Raw genomic sequence first — 20435 nt, forward strand, 5'->3', positions numbered from 1 at the left:
GTTATATCAGTTGCTGAGGGAAGGGTTTTTACATTACCTAATATTTTTGTGGAATTGTGTGTTGTCCCCTTTATTTCTGTCAATTTTTGCTTCATGCATTTTGAAACTCTGTCCTTAGGCACAACACATTGATAATTGTTATCTCTTTATCTAATGTTAAGAGCCACTCTAGCCTTCCTGTTCTTAGTCTTTGTGTGGTATATCTTTTTATATCCATTTACTTTCAACCTATCTGTGTCTTTATGTTTAATATGTATTTCTTGCAGGAAGCATGTAACAGTGTCTCTTTTTATTTGTTGTGTCAATTTATGGCCTTTAATTGCAGTGTTTATCTTAGGAGTGAGTATACTATGGCCCTCAGGCCAAATGCCCAATTTGGAAATTAAATTTTATTGGAATACAGCCACATGCTTTATTTAGTTATTATCTGTGTTTACTTTTCTGCTACAAGACAGAGTTGAGTAGTTGTGACAGAGATTATATGTCCCAAACTCCTCAAGTATTTACTTTCTGGTCATTTACAGAAAAATTTTGCTGACCCTGGTTTAGACCATTAAGATTTAATGTGATATGGTTGAATTTAGGCATATAATTTTATTATTTGTTTTCTGTTTGTCCTCATTTTTGTTTGTTTTTGTTTCCCCCTGTTCTTTGGATTTTGTTAAGTTTAATTTTTGGCATTTAATTATATCTATTGTATTTTTAGCTGTATTTCTTTGTATTTTTAAGTGGTTGATCTAGGGATTATAATATCTAACTTTCTCAGTGTACTTGTTAATATTGTACTTCATGCAAAACAGTGATGGCAAAACTTTGCAACCATATGTAGTTTCCTTTCCTTTATTCCCCTGCATTGATCTTTTTGCTATAGCTGTATGCATCATATCTCCATACCTTGGAAATCTCACCAGGCAGTGTCAGAAGTTTTGCTTGTCAACAATCATACATATTTTCATAAAACTTAGATAAGGGGGGAAAAAGGAGTCTGTTATATTTATTCAGCTATTTGCCATCTCTCTTTTGTTCTCCTTTAAATCTTAAGATGAAAGACTCTGTCTGGTATCATTTCCCTTCAACCTGGAGGACTTCCTTTAGTGTTTCTTATAGATCAGGTCGGCTGATGACAAATTCTTTTAGTTTTCTTTCATCTGAAAATGTTTTTTACTTCATATGCATTCCTGAAGGATTTTTTTCACTGGCTATGTATAAGGGAAAAACTACACTCCTCCTGTGTTTTCCTCTACTCTCAATACTCTATTATACTCACAACACTTCTGACACTAGATATGAGGTTTTTCCACATATCAAGCAATTCATTGCGAAACCAGCTTGGTGTCCTATAATTCAAGTTAATTCTGATATAAACTGGAATTAATGTAGATGCCACAGGGTAATGGCCTGGTCACATAAGACTACCCTCCACTTCCGATGACAGTTACAGGTAAAGGTTCCCAAGACCCCCTTCTTGGATTCTGTCATTTTCTAGGACAGCTTACAGAACTTAGGGAAACCACTTTCTTACATTTACCAGTTTATTACATAATTAAGGGTATGATAAAGAATATAGATGAATAGTCAAATGAAGATATACATAGGGCAGGGTTTTGTAGGGTCGCAAGTGCAAGAGCTTCTGTGGAGTTGAGTTACACCACTCTCTGGTACATGGATGTATTCACCCACCCAGAATCTCTCCAAACCCTTTACTTTTTTGATTTTTATGGAGTCTTCAACACGTAGGCACCATCGATCCTTAACTCAATTTCCAGCCCCTCTCCCCTTCTCAGAGGATGTAGGGGTGGGGCTGAAAGTTCCAAGCTTCTAATCATGGCTTGGTCTTTCTGGTGATCAGCCCCCATCCAGGAGCCCACCAAGAGTCACCTCATTAGAACAGAAGACCAAATCACCCAGAAAATTTTAAGAGATTTAGCAGCTCTGTGTCAGGAACTAGTGTCAAGGAACAAATATTAGAACAAAAGACGCCCCTAGTGCTCTTATCACTTAGGAAATTACAAGGGAAAGGATGTTTGTGCCAGGAACAGGGACAGAAACCCATATATATATTTTTTCTATTATTTCACAATATGGGAACCTAGGTTGTCAGTCCTTTTCTGTTGGAAATTTAAAGATTATAGCTCCACTATTTCTGGCCCAGCAAATGGTCTCATATAGACCAAGATGGTGATAGTCTCTGATGAGAAATCTGCAAATATTTGAATCATTGTTCCCCTTGAAGATAGGGACCCTATTTTGGACCTTTTTCACCATTATCTACAATAAATGTTTCTTGAATTTATTGGATTGTATTAAATTTTTAGTAAGTTAATATAAAGACTAGACAGGCTTATTAGGGTTCCATTTCCATAGGCTTATTAGGATCTGAATTGCCCAATAGGTGTTATACCTGTTATATTTTATAAAAGAAGATTTCTTTACTAGATATGAATAAACCAGATAAAAGAAGCAATGCATTACCAAGTTTCTGAAATGTTTCCTTGGTTAATTGGCTTTGTTTCTATGTAAAAGGAAAATTGGAGGCAGTAGATGTTTGTCCGAGCTTTTTCCCCACTTCTCTTTTACATAAAAGCTACTTACCATTTTATAAAATAATGGACAGTTAAGGGACATCCAGAAAGAAATGAGCCAAAAAGTGTTCTGGGAGAGTTCTGTGCTTTATAACATTACATTTGATGTTTTGATATCTACAGAGAGAATCAAATACAGCAGAGATTTTCTGTTGAAGCTCTCAAGTGTTTCCATCTGCAGAAAAAAACCAGACTTTCTGCCTGATCATCCCATTGTACTTCAAAAACCAGTAAGTAGTTTTCTAATTTTGTATTGTTTTAATCCTAAATATTTATCTTTTAAAGATTTTTGTATTGTTTTAATTCTAAAATATGTGTCTTTTAAACCTTTTTAATGTTCTCATTGTGAAATATAATTCAGAAAAGTACATAAATCTAAATGTATAGTATAACCAATTACTGCAAGTAATTACCACTCTGTCAAAAATAGAATGGAATTGTCATATTTTAGGAAATATTTTTGTTTTTCAATTAAGTTTTATAACTCACCTGAAATTGATTTTACTATATGGTGTGAGGTAGGGGTGAAGTTTTATTTTTTTCTGCATGGATATCCAGTCATCCTAGCAATATTTAGCAAAAGGATAGTCCTCTGCCACCTTTGTGGCAATATATTTACATGTGGTCTGTTTCTGGGCGCTCTGTTCTGTTCAGTTACTCCTTTTATACAGTAAAACAACACAACTATTCTTCAACACATCTTTGCTGTTTCTTAGCCCTTTATATTTCTGTGTCACCTCATCAAATTCTATCAAAGTAAATACACACAGTAAATACATACATGTATCTTTCAGGATATTGATTGGAAAGGACATGGGTTTCATGTCAGGCTTGGGTTCAAGTTGTAGCTCCACCTGTGTACTGGTATATTGTTCAAACTTAGGCAAGTCACTTAACGTTCTTGAGCCTCAGTTTTGCAATTGTGATAAGGGGATGATTTCTAATTGTTAGAATTAAATGAAATGTATGAAATTGCTTTTAGCATGGTACTTATCTCTCATTATGTACTCAGTAGGTGTTGATTTTCATCTTTTATGGTCTTTACTTCCATTTTGACTGGAATTTGAATTTCTTTTATTTATAGTTTTCATAAACACCATTTTATACAGGTAAAGGTGTATAAAAGGTATACAGGCATACCTCAGAGATGTTGCAAATTTGGTTCCAAACAAATATTGCAATAAAGGGAGTCACACAAATGTTTTGGTTTCCCAGTGCATATAAAAGTTATGTTTACACTATACTGCTCTTAGTTGTGCAATAGCATTATGTCTGGAAAAAAAAAAAACTATTTACATATCTTAATTAAAAAACAATTTAGTTATTTATTGCTAAAAAATGCTAACCAACATCTGAGCCTTCAGCAAGTTGTAATCTTTTCACTATGTAACATTGAAGATAACTGTTCACAGATCACTATAACAAATATAATGATAATAATGAAAATGTTTGAAATATTGGGAGAATCACCAAAATATAACACAGAGACTCAAAGTGAGCAGATGGTGTTGGAAAAATGGTACCCACAGGCTTGTTTGATGCAAGGTTGCCACAACCCTTCAATTTGTAAAAAACACAGTATCTACAAAGAGCAGTAAAGTGAGGAATGCCTGTAGTATTCTACTGAGATGAGTTCAGAATATAGGTATGCTAAGAATGGGTCAAATGTGAGATATAAAATACCTCCTGTGTTCTCCATTTGGGGGATTTCTTACCCTTTGGAATCCATAGCTTTTTTTTCATAATTACAATTTTTTGTATTTTAGTTTATTCATAGTGTATCAATGGCTCTTAATTTAAACTCACTACCTTGCAGACATCCAGCCAATTCTTTTTAAAATTAAAGCATAAATTTAGAAGTTTTTTTCATAATACCTTGCTCACAGGAATATTTAATGAGGTAAAGCATCCTTGATGTTATTTGAATTTTTCTACCTGTTCAGAGATCTTAAGGGCATATAATCCTTGGTCTATAAGAATAAATCTAAACTTCAGTGCTATATAAAATATAGTCGCTTTCTCATTTGAAGGCTTTCCACTTCTAACAACATTTTATTTTGTCAATAGAAGTTTGACCTACGCATTATTTTGAGTTTACTTTTGTTTTATGCATTAATAATATTTTCTAAAAATTAGGTACCACAAAAACAGAACAACGGGTTTTGAATACAATCTAATATATTTAAATATAATATATGTATTATATAAGTTTTACTAAACACAGAAGAACTACTTTATTTGACAAATTCCAGTTACTTAATAGTTTCTATAGTAACATGCATTTAGATCTGCAAACAATAGGTCACAACATTTGGTTTGATAAACTAATTAGTAAAAGGTACATTCATTCAATCTAATTGATAAGTTAACTTTTTCTTCTCTATTACAGGAAAACAACCAAAGCTTTAAGTAGCATTTTGAGAATGTATGTATTTCAAGATAAAGAATTACTAATTTTATATTTTGGACACCTGCAAATGAAGTGGATCTAGTAACAATAACTGTAACAGACTGTAACAATTCAATTTATTTTTAATTTTGATGGTTGGATATTTGGTTTCTCCTAAAATGAGAAAGAGATACTTTAAACAATAAAGAATTTTCTAATCAGTTTCAGCTTTGCAGGCAGTTTCTTGCATAAATTGGGAAGTAACACTGGAAAGTAGGAATTTGGTTAGTGAAATGGGAAGACTGTATTTATAATTTGCATGCTACTTGCAATTTTTGTTTTTCATCACTTGTAATAATGGAATGAAAATGTAAGCTGTAAGGATTCTCAAATATAAAGTATATGCTATGATGTATATATGATACATAATTTCTTGTTGCTTTTAAAGTTGCTTTTGTTTTGTTTCCCACTGATTTCATACCAGCACTTGAAAGGATCATTACAATCTCTCTAGAGGTTTAGAATGATTCAGGATGTTCAATGAATAGTTCTCAGTGATAGGAGGGATAATATTTTAAGAAGTATTTCTTTTCAAATATATGATTGTTCTGTAGGTTTGTGATAATAACAACATTGTCTAATATTCTTTTATTTCCAAAAGAGGAATAATTGAGGCATTTGCAAATAATTGAGGTGCATTAAGTTTCAGTGCTGTAATTTCTTATAACAAGTGTATGGATGAAGAATTTGGAGGTTTAAACTTTTAGCTCCTAGAAATTCTATACACTAAATCTCCTGCAATTTGTCACTCTTGTTAAAAAGAAAAGTTTGTTCCAGCACAGTGTCACAAAGAATTGCTCATATAAAGGTAAGTGTAAACTCTCCCTAGTTCTATCCTCAGATTCTTTCAGATCCCTGGGTCTATTGGCAAGGCATTCAAGGACATCATTTGGCAGAAAGTTTATCTTAAACTGAATTCTGAACTCCTAAAACAAGTACCTTTTTCTTCACTGGTCTTTAGACTTGTTACCCAGATTCAAACTTTAGTCCATGGCAGATTTCCCAACTTGGTCTTTAGTATACTACTTTTAATTGCTTTGTTCACCAGAAAAAGATTGCTTTTCAAGTAGGAAAAAAAAAAGAACCTTCACTAGCCATAAATTTATTGGTTACTTAAAAATGAGTTTACACCTACGGCCCAGTTTTTTACACTCATTTTTGCCCTACTATTTCCCTTTATATTATAGCTTCTGGTATTTATATGTGTATGATTACACACACATACACAAAAATACATGTAATTTATATAAGAGCTGGGGTCATCTCAATAAAAAAGTAATTTAAAAAGAGCTGGGGTCAGAATTACCATATAATTAAATTGGTTTGCTTTATTATTTGCCTATTATCCAAGTCTGTTGACTTTAGTTAAAAAAAATATGATCGAACCTATTCCAATTTGGAATCCAAAGAGCCCTTCCATTTAGCACTGTTACTGAGGGCAGACCCCATTTAAAGTCATACTACCATCCTAACTTTGGAAAGTGCCTAGTATCCAAAAGACTTGATGTACTTTCTGAATCTGATACAGAAATGGACTGGCCAGAACAATATATTGATTAGCTATAATTTCTATTTTTGAAATCATTTATAACCAGCGTTTTCAAGAAGAGTTTGTATAGTAGAAGTCCCCGAGGTTTCAAAGTCTTTTGATCCTTTCTTACTGTATATAATCAGAGTGAGACTGCAAAGACTGTTTTATTATCTATTTGCCTTTGTACATATGTATAGCTTATTTGAATAATCATTGTACATCTCCATTCATGTTGTTCTTTGCTTTGTATATAAATTAAAAGAGTTGAGCCAGGTGTTGTTTCATAGTGTTTATCATCTTTAGAAATGACCACACACACACACACACACACACAAACATATACACACACGTGTGTATGTCAATATTTACTACCTATTTCTAGTAGAAGCTATTAAAAATTCTTTAATTTTATTTAGACTAAATGAGGACTGAGAGTACACAAAGGTGTTGGTAAAAGTTAGTTTGAGAAAATATGTTAGGTTAACTTTTATATTTAAAAAACAAAATTTTAGTTCAACCTTCCTTTTTGTCTGAGTTAAAAAAAAAAAGAAAAGGAAAAATTCACCTTATGTTTGTTTCCTGGAAGACCTGTGTTTTCAGAGGAATTTGGCCTAGAGAATAAACAAATTTCTATATGCATTGCATTTTCATTAGCAGCATTTATCAGAATAAAAGAGATTTTATTAAAAATATTTAATTTATGAGCTTGTACAGCAGAATATATAAGGTACATAGTTTTAGTTTTTCTAGTGAAACTGGGATTGTAGTCATTCTAGTGTTGAAACTGAAAAATAGATGTTTTTTGTCCAGTACATATTTTATTATTTCCCTAAAGTTTATACTTGTTTTATAATTCTTTGTTCACTTAGGTTAAAATTTTGGTTTTAAAATATTTTGAAATCATTATTTAAATGCAAATGTCTATTTTTCATAAGTAAAGTTAGACCTCTGGATCATGTGCCAAAAATTTTGAACCACATTTTCTTAACAAATGATATAATGGTGTTACATTACTAAATGGTACCCTGTCACAGAATTGCTCACTTATGAAAAACCAGTTTATAACTTGACAGATGGATAGAGATTCTATTGGTTATAATGAAGATTGGTTTATGCTCATGTATTAATGTTTTTTTAAGCTTGAACAACAGGGATGCACTGCATCCCTGCTCTCTCTCTCTGCATATAAGGATACCAGTCATATTGGATCATGTATTAGCTTTTTAAGTAACATAAAGTGAATAGTTATAGGATCCTGAGTTGGGAATGGAGTAGGTATTACTGAAGAATACATTTCACTCATGGTAAAGCAGATACTTAAAAAATCACAAAACACTGATTTAACCTTTATAGTTTATGACAGATCTACAGAAGCTGTTCTATGAAGTAATAGTCTAAAAGCTCTCACTTTAAATGTTTTTTTCTCTATCATAACAATTTTGTTACTTTATATGTATACTTTTCATATATTATGATTTTGAGACTAAAGGGTTTTAGGTTTATTGTATGTAGCAATACAGCAGCAAATATTGAGGATAATAGTGAACTTTGAAAGTTGAGCTAAAATTTACATGAAAGATAAAATGATAGAAGACATTTAAGAAGAGTGCACATCTTAGGGTAAATATATTTAAACAAAAGTAGAGAGTAGATTAATAAGTACAGAGAATTTTCTAATTCACATTTCAGATAAGAACAGTTGTTTTTTACTTGGAACCATAAAGAAAATGTTAAGGAACAGCTAGTTGTTCAGGATCCACCATGAAGCTGAAAAGAGAAAAAGAGTTTTTTTAAATAATGAAAATAACTGCTAGGGCTAAGTTAGTTCAAGGTGCAAGTCATTCTTAAAGAGACTATTTTCCCTCATCTTTAGTCTGTATAATTACTTATCTTTCAAGTTACTGTTTCCTGACTTGATTGAACTTTCCTGTGCACTTGTTAGTTGTACCATAGCTTTTGGCACTTGGTTGCAGTTTAACTAAAAAGTTTTTGTTATATATGAATAGAGATTGTCTTGGCAATGAGATTATAAACACCCTGAAGATAAAATCATGTTGTTGTTGTTTTAATCTTCCCAGTTCAGAAAGTTTGGGTATAAGTAAGTGGATGTGTTTTAAATAATATTTTTTTAGTATATCTGTATTGTAAAATTAGGAATATTTTCCCCAGTAAATGTAAGTATCCCAAAGACAAACCTATGTCAAAGAAGTAAGATTGGTGGAATGAGGTGAGAAACAGACAAATGTGAAGGATTAAAATTTGTTTTCAAAGCTGTTTAAATAATACACTGACTGGCAATAGAATCTTACTTTCTTATGTATCCTTTTTTCCCATAACCATAAGGCTTTCTCCTTTGCCAAGGGATATTCTGCTCCACAGACCAATTCTCATACTCTTTTTGTCTGGGTGTTTTATGATAGCTTATCAGCATAGGCTCCATATTCCAGTATGCCTCATTTAAGTGATTTTTATATTTGAGAGTTCATAGGAATATATTTTGGTTTATATTTTTGTATCTAGTGAAGACTGGTTTATTTGCTTTATTTATTTAAATAAATTGTTTTATTTATTTTTATTTTTGGTTGAGTTGGGTCTTTGTTGCTGCTCACGGGCTTTCTCTAGTTGTGGCAAGCGGGGTCTACTCTTCATTGCGGTGCTCAGGCTTCCCACTGAGGTGACTTCTCTAATTGTGGATGGAGCATGGGCACTAGGCGTATGGGCTTCTGTAGGTGTGGCACGCGGCTCAGTAGTTGTGGCTCACAGGCTCTAGAGCGCAGGCTCAGTAGTTGTGGTGCACGGGCTTAGCTGTTCTGTGGCATGTGGGCTCTTCCCGGACCAGGGCTTGAACCCATGTCCCCTGCATTGGCAGGCAGATTCTTAACCACTGCGCTACCAGGGAAGTCCCTGCTTTATTTCTTAAGATGTATCTTAAGTAAACCACTTAGAAATCTTAATTAAAAAGCAGTATTGGGCTTCCCTGGTGGTGCAGTGGTTGAGAGTCCGCCTGCCGATGCAGGGGACACGGGTTCGTGCCCCGGTCCGGGAAGATCCCACATGCCGCGGAGCGGCTGGGCCTGTGAGCCATGGCTGCTGAGCCTGCGCTCCGCAACGGGAGAGGCCACAGCAGTGAGAGGCCCGTGTACCACAAAAAAAAAAAAAGTCTTATTAGAAATTGTTATTTGTGAATTAGTAATACAAACCCACTCATTGTGTGTTTCTAACTGTAATAACTTTCAGATTTTTATTTTAGGTCAAAATATATGCAGCATTTCAAAACTACATAAACAAAATGCACAAAACTAGTTGTTACAAATATAAGTCATATGGACATTAAAATCATAAATAATATTTATAAGCTAATTTCAGCTTTTTGTCCAGGGAGATATATCTGCTGTTTGTTCCCAAGGGAAGTCAGCTGTTAACAGTGATAGAACTTTCAGTTTAGAATAGAGTAGGATGACCCAATAGATGTTAAAAATCTTGTTTGAAGTAGGTTTTTAAAATTGTGTTAGAATCAAGCCTAACTTTTTTTCTATCAAATTCCAGTGGTTGTAGAAATTAGATGTGATGTGAAAATCACACACACATGAAAAATAGGGTAGCAATTAAAAGGCATTAAATTGTATTCACTCTGAATTCTGAGAACAGGAATTGATCCAGTTTTATCTGTACTCAGTTTTTCTCTCTAAATTAGGAAATGCTCTGAGAGAGAAAGAGTAATAGAATGCATGTACCAATGATACTAATAGTGCATAAACCTGCCCTTAAGATCTAGAGTAAATATAAAAAATCAGGCTGAGACTGTCAGAGTCAGCCAACTTGAAAGCATTCACACCTGATCTCCCCATCTCCTCACCTAGCTTCAATTCCAGAATTGACTTCTTCATTTTCCATTTATTGCCAATCCATCAAAATCTACCCTAATTTTAAAATTCCTACCATTTTATTAAAACTTCTCTTGTCAAATCCAATTTTCAGTCCCATTCTCTTCAGTCATGCTCTCCTACATAGGCCCCCTGAGGAGCACTGTACTTTGCATGTTACTCCTCTTTTGGTTTCCTTGATACTCTGTAACTGTGACTCTCCTATCTCTGGTTCCCCTCAGTCTCCTTAATGAAAGGAGGCTTTTCTCTCCCAACCTTTTAAATAAAGGCAGTTCCTCAGGCTTCTGTTAGATATTTTCTTCTTACCTACACACTTTCTCACCAACGCCCGGCTTCAACCATCATCTTGCTATGGTTAACTCCTGAAAATTCTATCTGCAAGGGAACTGTATGGATATCGTCTTGGTTCAGATGCTTTTTTTTCCTGGCCTAGATTATTGCCCTGCCTGACCAATTTCTCTCCTCTCATGACATTCACCTTTCTCCCTCCTGCCACAGTTACTACTGATTAGAGCATTCACTAGCCCTCTCAAAAACCTTTAATGGCTCCATAATACTGTAAGAAGAAAGTTAAAATTCCTTATTATATTTTCAACTCCCATTTCCTACTCTCTCCTCTCTTTGCACATGTACCATATACAAGCCTTATGCTTTAATCATATCTTTGCACCAATTAACACAGCACATTTAACATTTCTTACATTTGTTCATGTCTACAATTTACCTCTAAGTACCCTTCTTCTCCATCTTTATTTGTCCAAATCTAATTTTTTAAAGTCCAGCTCAAGGATCATCTCCTCATTAAAAACTGTTAAAGAGGCAATCCACTCCTCTAAATTCACATAGCACATTATGACTCTAATAGGTAACTATTATGTATGTCCTGAGCTTGTTATTTTTCTGCAAACATTTGTCTTTCCTACTGGACAGAAAGCATTTTATAGGTAGGGACTGTATTTTTACTTTGTACCCTCTATAGCTCCCAACACAATGCTTGTTCATAACTGGAGCTCAATCAGTGCTAGTAAACAGGCTAGGAACCCCAGTATCCCCAGTGCTTAGCACTTATTAACATTCAGTAAAAGTATGTTTAATTGGTAATTGAATGGATGGGTAGATGAACAAATAATTTTTGTTCTCAATTATCTTAAATAAGGTTTGGCTAGGCCAGACTTCTCAGGCAAGTTCATTTCAAATTTCTCTTTCCCTTCTCCTTTTTCTCCAATTACAAAAAATATTTTAACAATTATTATAATAAAGATATTTCTAACATAATTCTAATCTCCAATCTATGGTCACCTATTTCAAATTTATTCAATACACTATAATATAGTAAAGCATTTGAATAATTTTTTGAAATGTCATGATTTGTACTTCAAATTGTTAAAAGGTGACCAGCAAATGACTAATATTAGGTTTAATACAGCCAGGAATACAAATAGGGTCAACTAAGGACTAAAGGCAATAGAAAAAATATATAGATCTCTTATTTCCTACCCCCACTCTCCAATTTTAAGATAGATAAAAAAATAGAGTACAGTTGATGAAGGGGAAAGGGCTAGAACATACTGTCTTTTAAACAGAGAAAGGCAATACAAAAGCACATAGAAGAATTGTGAACCCAGGATAATTACCAGGAACTAGCATAGTAGATGTGAGTTCCGGAGTTTCCAAGAAATCCACATTACTTCTTTGGAAGGTCTTGCTATAATTCATCTGACGGTGGCTGTATAAATAATTATAGGTTATGGCTGTGCAATTTATTACAATCTTCCTGAGTAGAATGTAGCACAGTTCAAATTCACTCAAGGTGGCAAGGTTTCGGATGATTTAGATTAAGTACCTGAATACGGACTTCTTTTCTTGGTTATTTACCCTTAAAAAAAGACTAAGGAGTAATTTAACAAGTATCACCAGAATTTTTTTTTAAAACAGGAGAGCACTAATTCTCTAGAGAAGATAAAACAAAAGGAGATAACTGTAATTGCAGCAAGAAGTTTAAACAGAAGGAAGACTATCTTGGGCATCAGGATGTTTAAAAAATAGGATAGCTAAGAAGAAGGACTATAGATTTTCCATCTCTAGAGGATAAAAAGAAAGAAAAATCATCTAAAAGTATAGGCCTGGAACTACAGAGTTGAATAAGTTGCCTTTAAAGCTCCCTTTTGTGCCTGAAATTCTGTTGATGTCATTATGCATTATAGCACAGTGTTTAAAATAGCCACAAAAATAAAAATTTTAGGTGAAATATGTATCAAATAAATTTCCAGGTATTTGTTTCATTACCATCATTTAACACCCCAAAATATGGACTTATTGGAGAGCTATATTCTCTGTGCCATTTAAAGCCAACTAGAACTATTTATATAATCTCAGAATAGCAAAATTTCCTTCATCTCATTTTTCTAATTATATATTTGTTACTTATTAATAATTATTTTAATTTCAAAGAACTTGATTTATCTTTTAACTTTATCGAGGAATAGTTAACAAATATAATTATATACAAAACTGAATGATTACAAGAGAAGTTGACTTGCTTTTAATCTTTTCCAAACAATGTCTTGAATTTCCCTTTTGTTTGCAGTAAGTAAAGACATTTCAAAAAGCTGTTAAGCTATGATGATCTTAACCATTATATATAGCTATATTGCAAAATAAGAACCACAGAGCTTAAGAAAAATTAGGAAGTAAAATTATTTTCATCTTTTTCTGCATCCTTTGTCTCCCACCCCTGCACACCTTAGACACCCATGACCCACATCTAAATCTGTTTACCTGAAAGCATCAGTAAAATGGTAATTCTTAAAGTGTGATCATAATCAAAAGTTTTTGTGCTTCAAAAGGAAAGTGATTTCAAATCCATAAAAGGAGTGAGATTTAGGAAAATGAGCAAATAAGACAGGTTTTAAGGTGAGGTAAAGGGAATGGAGTTTTTTCTACAGGTTCTAAAATTATATCATGTATATTGCCACCTCCCTGGCAAAAAAATAAAAAAAATAAGGCCTGCTCATAACTTACCTATTCCACACACTACTGTTCTCCCAGAACTCGTAAATCGTGTAGTGAGATTCATTTGAAAGCTTCTGTATAGAAATACTGAAATGGAAAAGGAAAGGTGTAATTAGCCATAGGAAATTAAATACAAGAAATAAACTAATATTTCTAATCACCTCTAATCTTATCCATTTGTATAAGAAACACCTATGGTTCCTGCATGAAAATTGAAGTTTTGTCAATAATTGATTAACATGTCTGTTTGTTTAATATACGTTTTTAGTTTTCTGGTTTGGCATCATGAATACTGTCTCAGTATATTTCAGAAATCACAAATATAACTTTGTAAAATTTCCTTCATATATCTATTCAAAAAGATTTTGTGAGTTCTGTTTTGCCAGGGTTCAGAAGAATGTGAGTGCATGCCACCTTCCTTGCCCTCAGCTGTTGCTCTTTGGATCAGTCCAATCAGCCTCCAAAGCTCTTGCCCTTACCTCTATCTCTGGATTGACAGTTTTTGTTTGGGGTCCTGCTGTAAGCTAAGTCACCTGGACCACACTGCTACACAACTAACTCCAACTTTGCCAGTGCCCAGTGTTGGTCCTCCTCCTTTCTCTTTTACACACTCACACCTCTCAACTTTCTCGCTGTCCAGATCAAGTTTGAGTCCATATTCTGGCCATAATTGTAGTTTTTTTTGTAATTGCTTTTCCAATTTAGGGAAGACAAATTTGTTCCTTCCAACCTTCTGGACTAGCCTGAGAGTGGCTAATAGCCTATATAATATGTTTTGGAGTAGTGAAGAGAGAGGAGGTGGGTGAAAAGACAAGTTGAGGTGAAGACTGGATTTAATCCGGTAGCAATGAGGAGACACAAAAGGGTTTAAAGCAGGGAGAGTCTCATTGTTGAAGCTGGGTTTTAAAAGATCCTTCTGATGGCCGTGTGAGGTAGCCTATGGAGAACAGTTCAAAGCAGGAAGAAAAGTTAGAGAGGTAGTGAAACTAGCTTAGGTAAGAGATGATGAAGATCCAAATTAAGGTAGAAAGAAAGGGAGAGGGGATAGATTCATAAATTTAAGGGAGAGTAGGATACAAATATAAAGATTCCTTTAAAAAATTAATTCCACAAGTCCAGCTTGTTCAGCCTAACGTTTCACAGTATATTCAGATTATAAATCAAAATCAGAGGTTAGAAAAACAATAAGGATTTAAAAAAACAAATCAGATGGGGTGCTTTTTTTTTTTTTTTTTTTTTTTTGTGGTACGCGGGCCTCTCACTGTTTTGGCCTCTCCCGTTGCGGAGCACAGACTCCGGACGCTCACGCTCAGCGGCCATGGCTCACGGGCCCAGCCACTCTGCGGCATGTGGGATCTTCCCGGACCGGGGCACGAACCCGTGTCCCCTGCATTGGCAGGCGGACTCTCAACCACTGCACCACCAGGGAAGCCCGGTGTGGTGCTTTTTTAAATGGAAGCATAGTTGATTTACATTATATTTCAGGTATACAGCATAATGATTCAGTAGTTTTGCAGATTATACTCCATTAAATGTTATTACAAGTTAATGGTTATAATTCCCTGTGGTATACAATACATCCTTGTTGCTTATCTATTTTATACATAGTAGTTTGTATAAACTACTCTTTTTTAAATTTTTTAAAATAATTTTTATTGGCGTATAGTTGATTTACAATGTTGTGTTAGTTTTGGGTTTACAGCAAAGTGAATCAGTTATACATAGACATATATCCACTCTTATGATTCTTTTCCCATATAGGTCATTTCAGAGTATTGAGTAGACTTCCCTGTGCTACACAGTAGATCCTTATTATCTATTTTATATATAGTAGTGTGTATATCTCAATCCCAATAAATTGAGAGATTGGGAAAAATTGGGAGAATAGAATATTGATTTAAGAGCAAACATACGGTAAAATAGCCAAGCTCAGTGTAAATTTAGGATTTACCTAAGTGTGGCCAGCAGATGGTGGTAACTACACAGAAATTGTAATACTTATTTGGCTTGTAGTTTGGTGTTTTTCACAGAGCTATTGATCAAGCTTGCTTCAGTTAAGATATGATGTAGCAAGTATTGTTCTTAGTTCAATTTCAGATTTTCTCGGGAAAGGTTTATAACATAATCAAAGGAATTGAACAGAAAGTGAAACTGGAGATTTTCTAACCCCAGGAGTTTATAGATGGGCTTTTGGGGGGGTTCCTTGAAATCCCAGAAATGAGCTGAAAATTACTGTGCATATCTACTTTTTCCTGGGAAGAGAATCCATAGTTCTCATCATAGTCTAAAAGGATCTGTAATCCCCAAATGTAATCTGACAATGTAATGGTCAAATTTCAATCCATGACTATGAACTGCCTCCTACAAACTAATTCATTTGTATTACTTATTACATATAAAAATCACTTATCCTGCTATCTGAACCTGCCATTTTCCAGACTAGCCACAAGAAATTCACGAAATTTTAGCCTGATGCTCAAGTTTTGAAGGACTGAAGAAGATAACACAGTGTGATAAGGTAGTGGTTTGAAGTATAGCCATACAGGCTTACCTTCATCCACCATGTATTAGAGCTTTGTCACCTTGGTCCCATTACTTAACCTGTTTCCTCACCTGTTAAATGGTGGTAATAGTAGTACTGAGTACTAAATAAAGCATTATATGTAGAATGTTTTGCCCAGTAATTGGTATATTGTATGTGTGTATATGTGTGTGTGTGTGTGTGTTAGCTGTTAGCTCAATAGTGAAAAACAAAGTAGCACTTTACTTAGGTGAGTGAAAGCTAAGCCTTAATGGTATCAAAGTTGAGAAACGTGACAGAATTAAAAGGAACAGAAAAGAAACTGAGGGAAAAAGACAAATCTTTGAAAACAATGAGGAGCAGCAAGCCAATAATAATGATGATAACAATTATTACATTATTATACATACTAATAACAATGGCGATGGTTGCTAACATGTATTGCTCTGTTCCAGGCCCTGGTTTAAGCATTTCCCATGGATTAAGTCATTTTACCTTCACAGTCACTCTGGGAATCATATGGTAGATACTGTCTGTTGCCTCCCCAACTGTTATTCCCCTCTGTCTAACCGAACCCTGCCATTGTTCATTTTGCAATATATCCAATGTACCAATCAGTGCTGGGCTGAGACAGTCATCACAATCTCCTTTCTGCTAAATATTTGTTTTCTAACCTCCCCTGTAACCAGGAATAGCCATGTGACTTGAGTTGGGCCGATGAGATGCCAAGGGAAGTATGCTGAGAAGCAGGGACTTCTGGGAAACTTTCTGTCCTTAGGTTCAGACATGAGAGGATGGCTTGTTGGTGTTGCTCCTTTCTCCTTCTTCCTGACTGTAGGCCATCTGGTCAAGAGCCAGATGGAAGAGTTGAAAGACCAGTTCAGATTGTGTCTCAAAGGACTATGGGTGAAAATGCTAATCAAAATTGTTCTACAGACTGGGTGCTTTCAATTAAGGGCAAAACTGACCAATACACAGCAATGACATTTAAGGACATTGATATTTGAGACTGTACAATACAGATAACAATACATATGCAGTGATGACACTGAGACAGCAAGAAAAGGTTAATGATAAAATTTTTAGAAACTTCAGTCAGCAATATTTCTGTTAAAAGGGCTTAGGGCTTGAATGATTAGCTTTCAATTATTTGCAAACTTAAAATTACATGATGTAACTCTGAGCTTTTGCTTTGTGACTGTACTAACTTAAACACCCTCAGTCTTCTCCTCAATGTATTCATACTTCCTGTGGCACTTAAAAACTCACTGGCTAAAGCAAGAGTTCTTTGGCTAAGCTGTCTCTGGATAAGGTCACTTAGAGCTTCAGCCCTGAGCTCCAGGACACTTTGAACATTCCAGGAGCTGGAAAATGTCAGTGAAATGGGGAAAAATGATGTAGCTCAGGAACGGTTGGGGTTAAACATCTTACCTAAGGTAGCTTGGCTCATCAGGAACAGGACACACTTCATCTTGGCTTCCTCTGTTCCCCAGGTGGCCTACCTTAACTCACAGAGCCTAATCACTGGAGTAAGGGGCACACAGGAGGGATAGTTCCTACAATTCTCCACCACACTACGGCCACCCATTTATTTTGTCTATATAAAAATGCTGATAAATTAATGGTTCAATGTGCCACAGGGTACCATGAGTTCTTAAGTATGTTTCTTTGGCCATAGTACAACTCCCAGGGTTGATTCTTACAATGCAGTTCCACATTCATCTTCCCTACATCCTTGACATGTAGTTCAGAATACATACAAATTCTAGAATTTGGTAGCTGAGAGTGACTTCACAAATCATTTTATTCTACTTAACAGCTGTGAAATTAAGGCCAAGAACATGGCTTTAATTGTTCATGAATGAGTATCCTATTTTCCCAACTGGTTTCCTAGATCCTTGGAAGCAGAAACTATTCTCAACTTTCCGAAGTCATGCATGGTTTTGAGAATACACTGTGTGCATCATATATATTCAGTTGGTACCTCCCCGTGCCAAACACAGGGATTAAATAAGCCTTCATGATTACAAAATATGCAAAAAGAGTAATCAAAAAATGTGTGTGTGTGTGTGTGTGTGTGTGTGTGTGTTATACATGGGTCACACAATTGCTCTGCTTGGGTTTTTCAGTAATTTTTTTTTTAACATCTTCGTTGGAGTAAAATTGCTTTACAATGTTGTGTTAGTTGCTGCTGTATAACAAAGTGAATCAGCTATATGTATACATAATACCCCCATATCCCCTCCCTCTTGCATCTCCCTCCCACCCTCCCTATCCCATCCCTCTGGTGGTCACAAGCACCGAGCTGATCTCCCTGTGCTATGAGGCTGCATCCCACTAGCTATCTATTTTACATTTGGTAGTGTATATATGTCAATGCTACTCTCTCACTTCATCGCAACTTCCCCTTCCCCTTCCCTGTGTCAAGTCTATTCTCTACGTCTGCATCTTTATTCCTGTCCTGCCCCTACGTTCTTCAGAACCTTTTTTTTTTTTTTTAGATTCCATATATATGTGTTAGCATACGGTATTTGTTTTTCTCTTTCCCAAACCCACAAAGTTAATACAACCCATGTTTAATTCCAGAGCCAGACTTCTTAGCTGCAGAAGTATTCTGCCAGAGTGTGAATAAAATATAACTAGTAATTACTGGGAGGAACACCAAAGAGACATAAAGTATGTGTTTCTATGTGCACATACATGCATGCATACATGTGCTAAAAAGCTTTCCCAATGTTCTAAGAGTATTGTGAAATACAATTTAAACAAGCTCCTAAGGTAGGGGTGGATTTGGTTGTGGCAGTTTTCCAGGAGCAGGTGAGTTTGATCTTTGGCATAAGGTAGAGCATGGTCTGGCAGAGACCTGAAGCTGGGTGCACACTTCTGGGAAGGAGAGTGGCCAGATCAAAGGCACAGCGGTAAGACAATAGATTATGCTGGAAAGGCAATATGCAGCTGGGCACTGTTGAGGCATAGTGTTCAGGTGAGGGAGAACAAATGGTAGCAGTGCTATGGATCTCTGGGGTCTGTTGGTAGTATAATTGTAGGGTCAGGATAAACTTCTGGCATTTGATAAGCTACTCATTAGATAGTTATTGCAGGTTTCTGAATAAGAGAATTCTATGATAATTGTTTCCGGGAAATTATAATTGTAGTAGTTGTTTCTCGGACTACTTGGAGTAGAGAAACTGAAGATGAGGTATAGGTAGTATATTTTAGTAGCCTGAGATAACAGAAGCCTGAGCTGGAGTGGCCATGGAAATAACTTTTTTTTTTTTTTTAAATGACGAAGTCCTGCCATCAAGACTTCAGAGATGGTGCAATTTCATAATGAATGGCTGAAATGGTGGTTATTAGGCCATAGGGCGCACTCTCAAGGTAGCAATCAGAGCTAGATGCACTAGAGTTGAGGCCTCATATACCAGAGATGATTTAAATCAGAGTGTGAGTCTGCCTGGATGCAAAAGGAGGAATTTCAGTCTATTTGACTTCCCTTGGTGCTCCTAATGCTCAAATCCACACAGAGTCCAAGGATAAAAGAGAAAACAGCCTGTTTAACTCTGCAAAATGTATCACCCCGAGGGCTAGAATGACCAGCATAACTTTAGATGAAGATTCTCAAATACCAGTCCTCCAGACCCCACCTTCATCTAAGACACATGCACAGGAGCACTTACCGCAAGCAACCACTTTGGGAGGAAGCGCTCTCCACATAGTGTTTCAGAGCGAGTTGGAATTCTTCCAAGTCCTCTTCTCTCACAGACATCTGACGCTGCACAAGCATGATGTGCTGCAGAGGAAGGGGCAAGTGTTACTTTGTTGACTATCATGGAGCCTCCCTAAGCCAACCCCCTACTGCTCATCCCATCCCTCCTCACAAAACAAACAATTTTTCATCTAAAAATGACTAAAAAGCCCATGACTAGTCCAAGTAATAACACTGTATAAAAGCTGTAGCATAGGCAGGATATTTTCTTGCCTCTAGTAACAGGCACTAAAAAAGGTGTCCTTCATGATGACATATTTCCCTTTTAAAAGCAGTGGTTCTCCATCAGAATCACTGGGGAGGTTTTAAAATTACATTTATATCAGAATCTCTGGAGTGAGGTTCACGCACTGGTATTCATAAAAACCCCTCCAAATGACTTTAATGTGCAGCCAGGGTTGGAATCACTGACCTAAAGTCACTTACCAAATTTTAAAGAGAAGTTTTATTGTACACAGTGCACAGCTCCAGCTTCTCCTTGGCTATTTTGTGATATTAGACATATTATGAATTTCATTACAAACAACCAAATTTCAAAAAATATGTGTTCACTGACGCATTTCCAAAGCTACATAAACCATCACAGGGTTCTCAAACAATTAACCACCTATAATAGGCCCCACTCAAATCTCATGGCATTAGATGAAGCCTGTGTTTAATGGATCATGCTGGGTTGGATGACAACTGATT

The 20435-nt window shown here is 35.4% G+C and overlaps 2 protein-coding genes across 3 annotated transcripts in view; one reads left to right on the top strand and one right to left on the bottom strand.

Moving 5' to 3' along the window:
• C17H8orf88 (chromosome 17 C8orf88 homolog) overlaps positions 1 to 5192 on the top strand; it is a 40363-nt gene extending 35171 nt beyond the window's left edge. Inside the window, exons 5-6 of the mRNA XM_067711805.1 lie at positions 2706 to 2812; positions 4972 to 5192. Coding sequence (XP_067567906.1) covers positions 2706 to 2812; positions 4972 to 4995 — 131 coding nt within the window. The 3' untranslated portion in view covers positions 4996 to 5192. The remainder of the gene's footprint in view (positions 1 to 2705; positions 2813 to 4971) is intronic.
• The window catches only part of NECAB1 (N-terminal EF-hand calcium binding protein 1), a 267113-nt gene continuing 250536 nt past the window's right edge, over positions 3859 to 20435 (bottom strand). For both annotated transcript variants that reach the window (XM_067711804.1, XM_067711803.1), the window contains 4 exons: positions 19657 to 19769; positions 13468 to 13545; positions 12081 to 12172; positions 3859 to 8329 (listed from right to left, as the gene is read on the bottom strand). In XM_067711804.1, coding sequence (XP_067567905.1) covers positions 8304 to 8329; positions 12081 to 12172; positions 13468 to 13545; positions 19657 to 19769 — 309 coding nt within the window. In that variant the 3' untranslated portion in view covers positions 3859 to 8303. The remainder of the gene's footprint in view (positions 8330 to 12080; positions 12173 to 13467; positions 13546 to 19656; positions 19770 to 20435) is intronic.

Source organism: Pseudorca crassidens, chromosome 17 (assembly GCF_039906515.1).
Source record: "Pseudorca crassidens isolate mPseCra1 chromosome 17, mPseCra1.hap1, whole genome shotgun sequence".
NCBI classification, from domain to species: Eukaryota; Metazoa; Chordata; class Mammalia; order Artiodactyla; family Delphinidae; genus Pseudorca; species Pseudorca crassidens.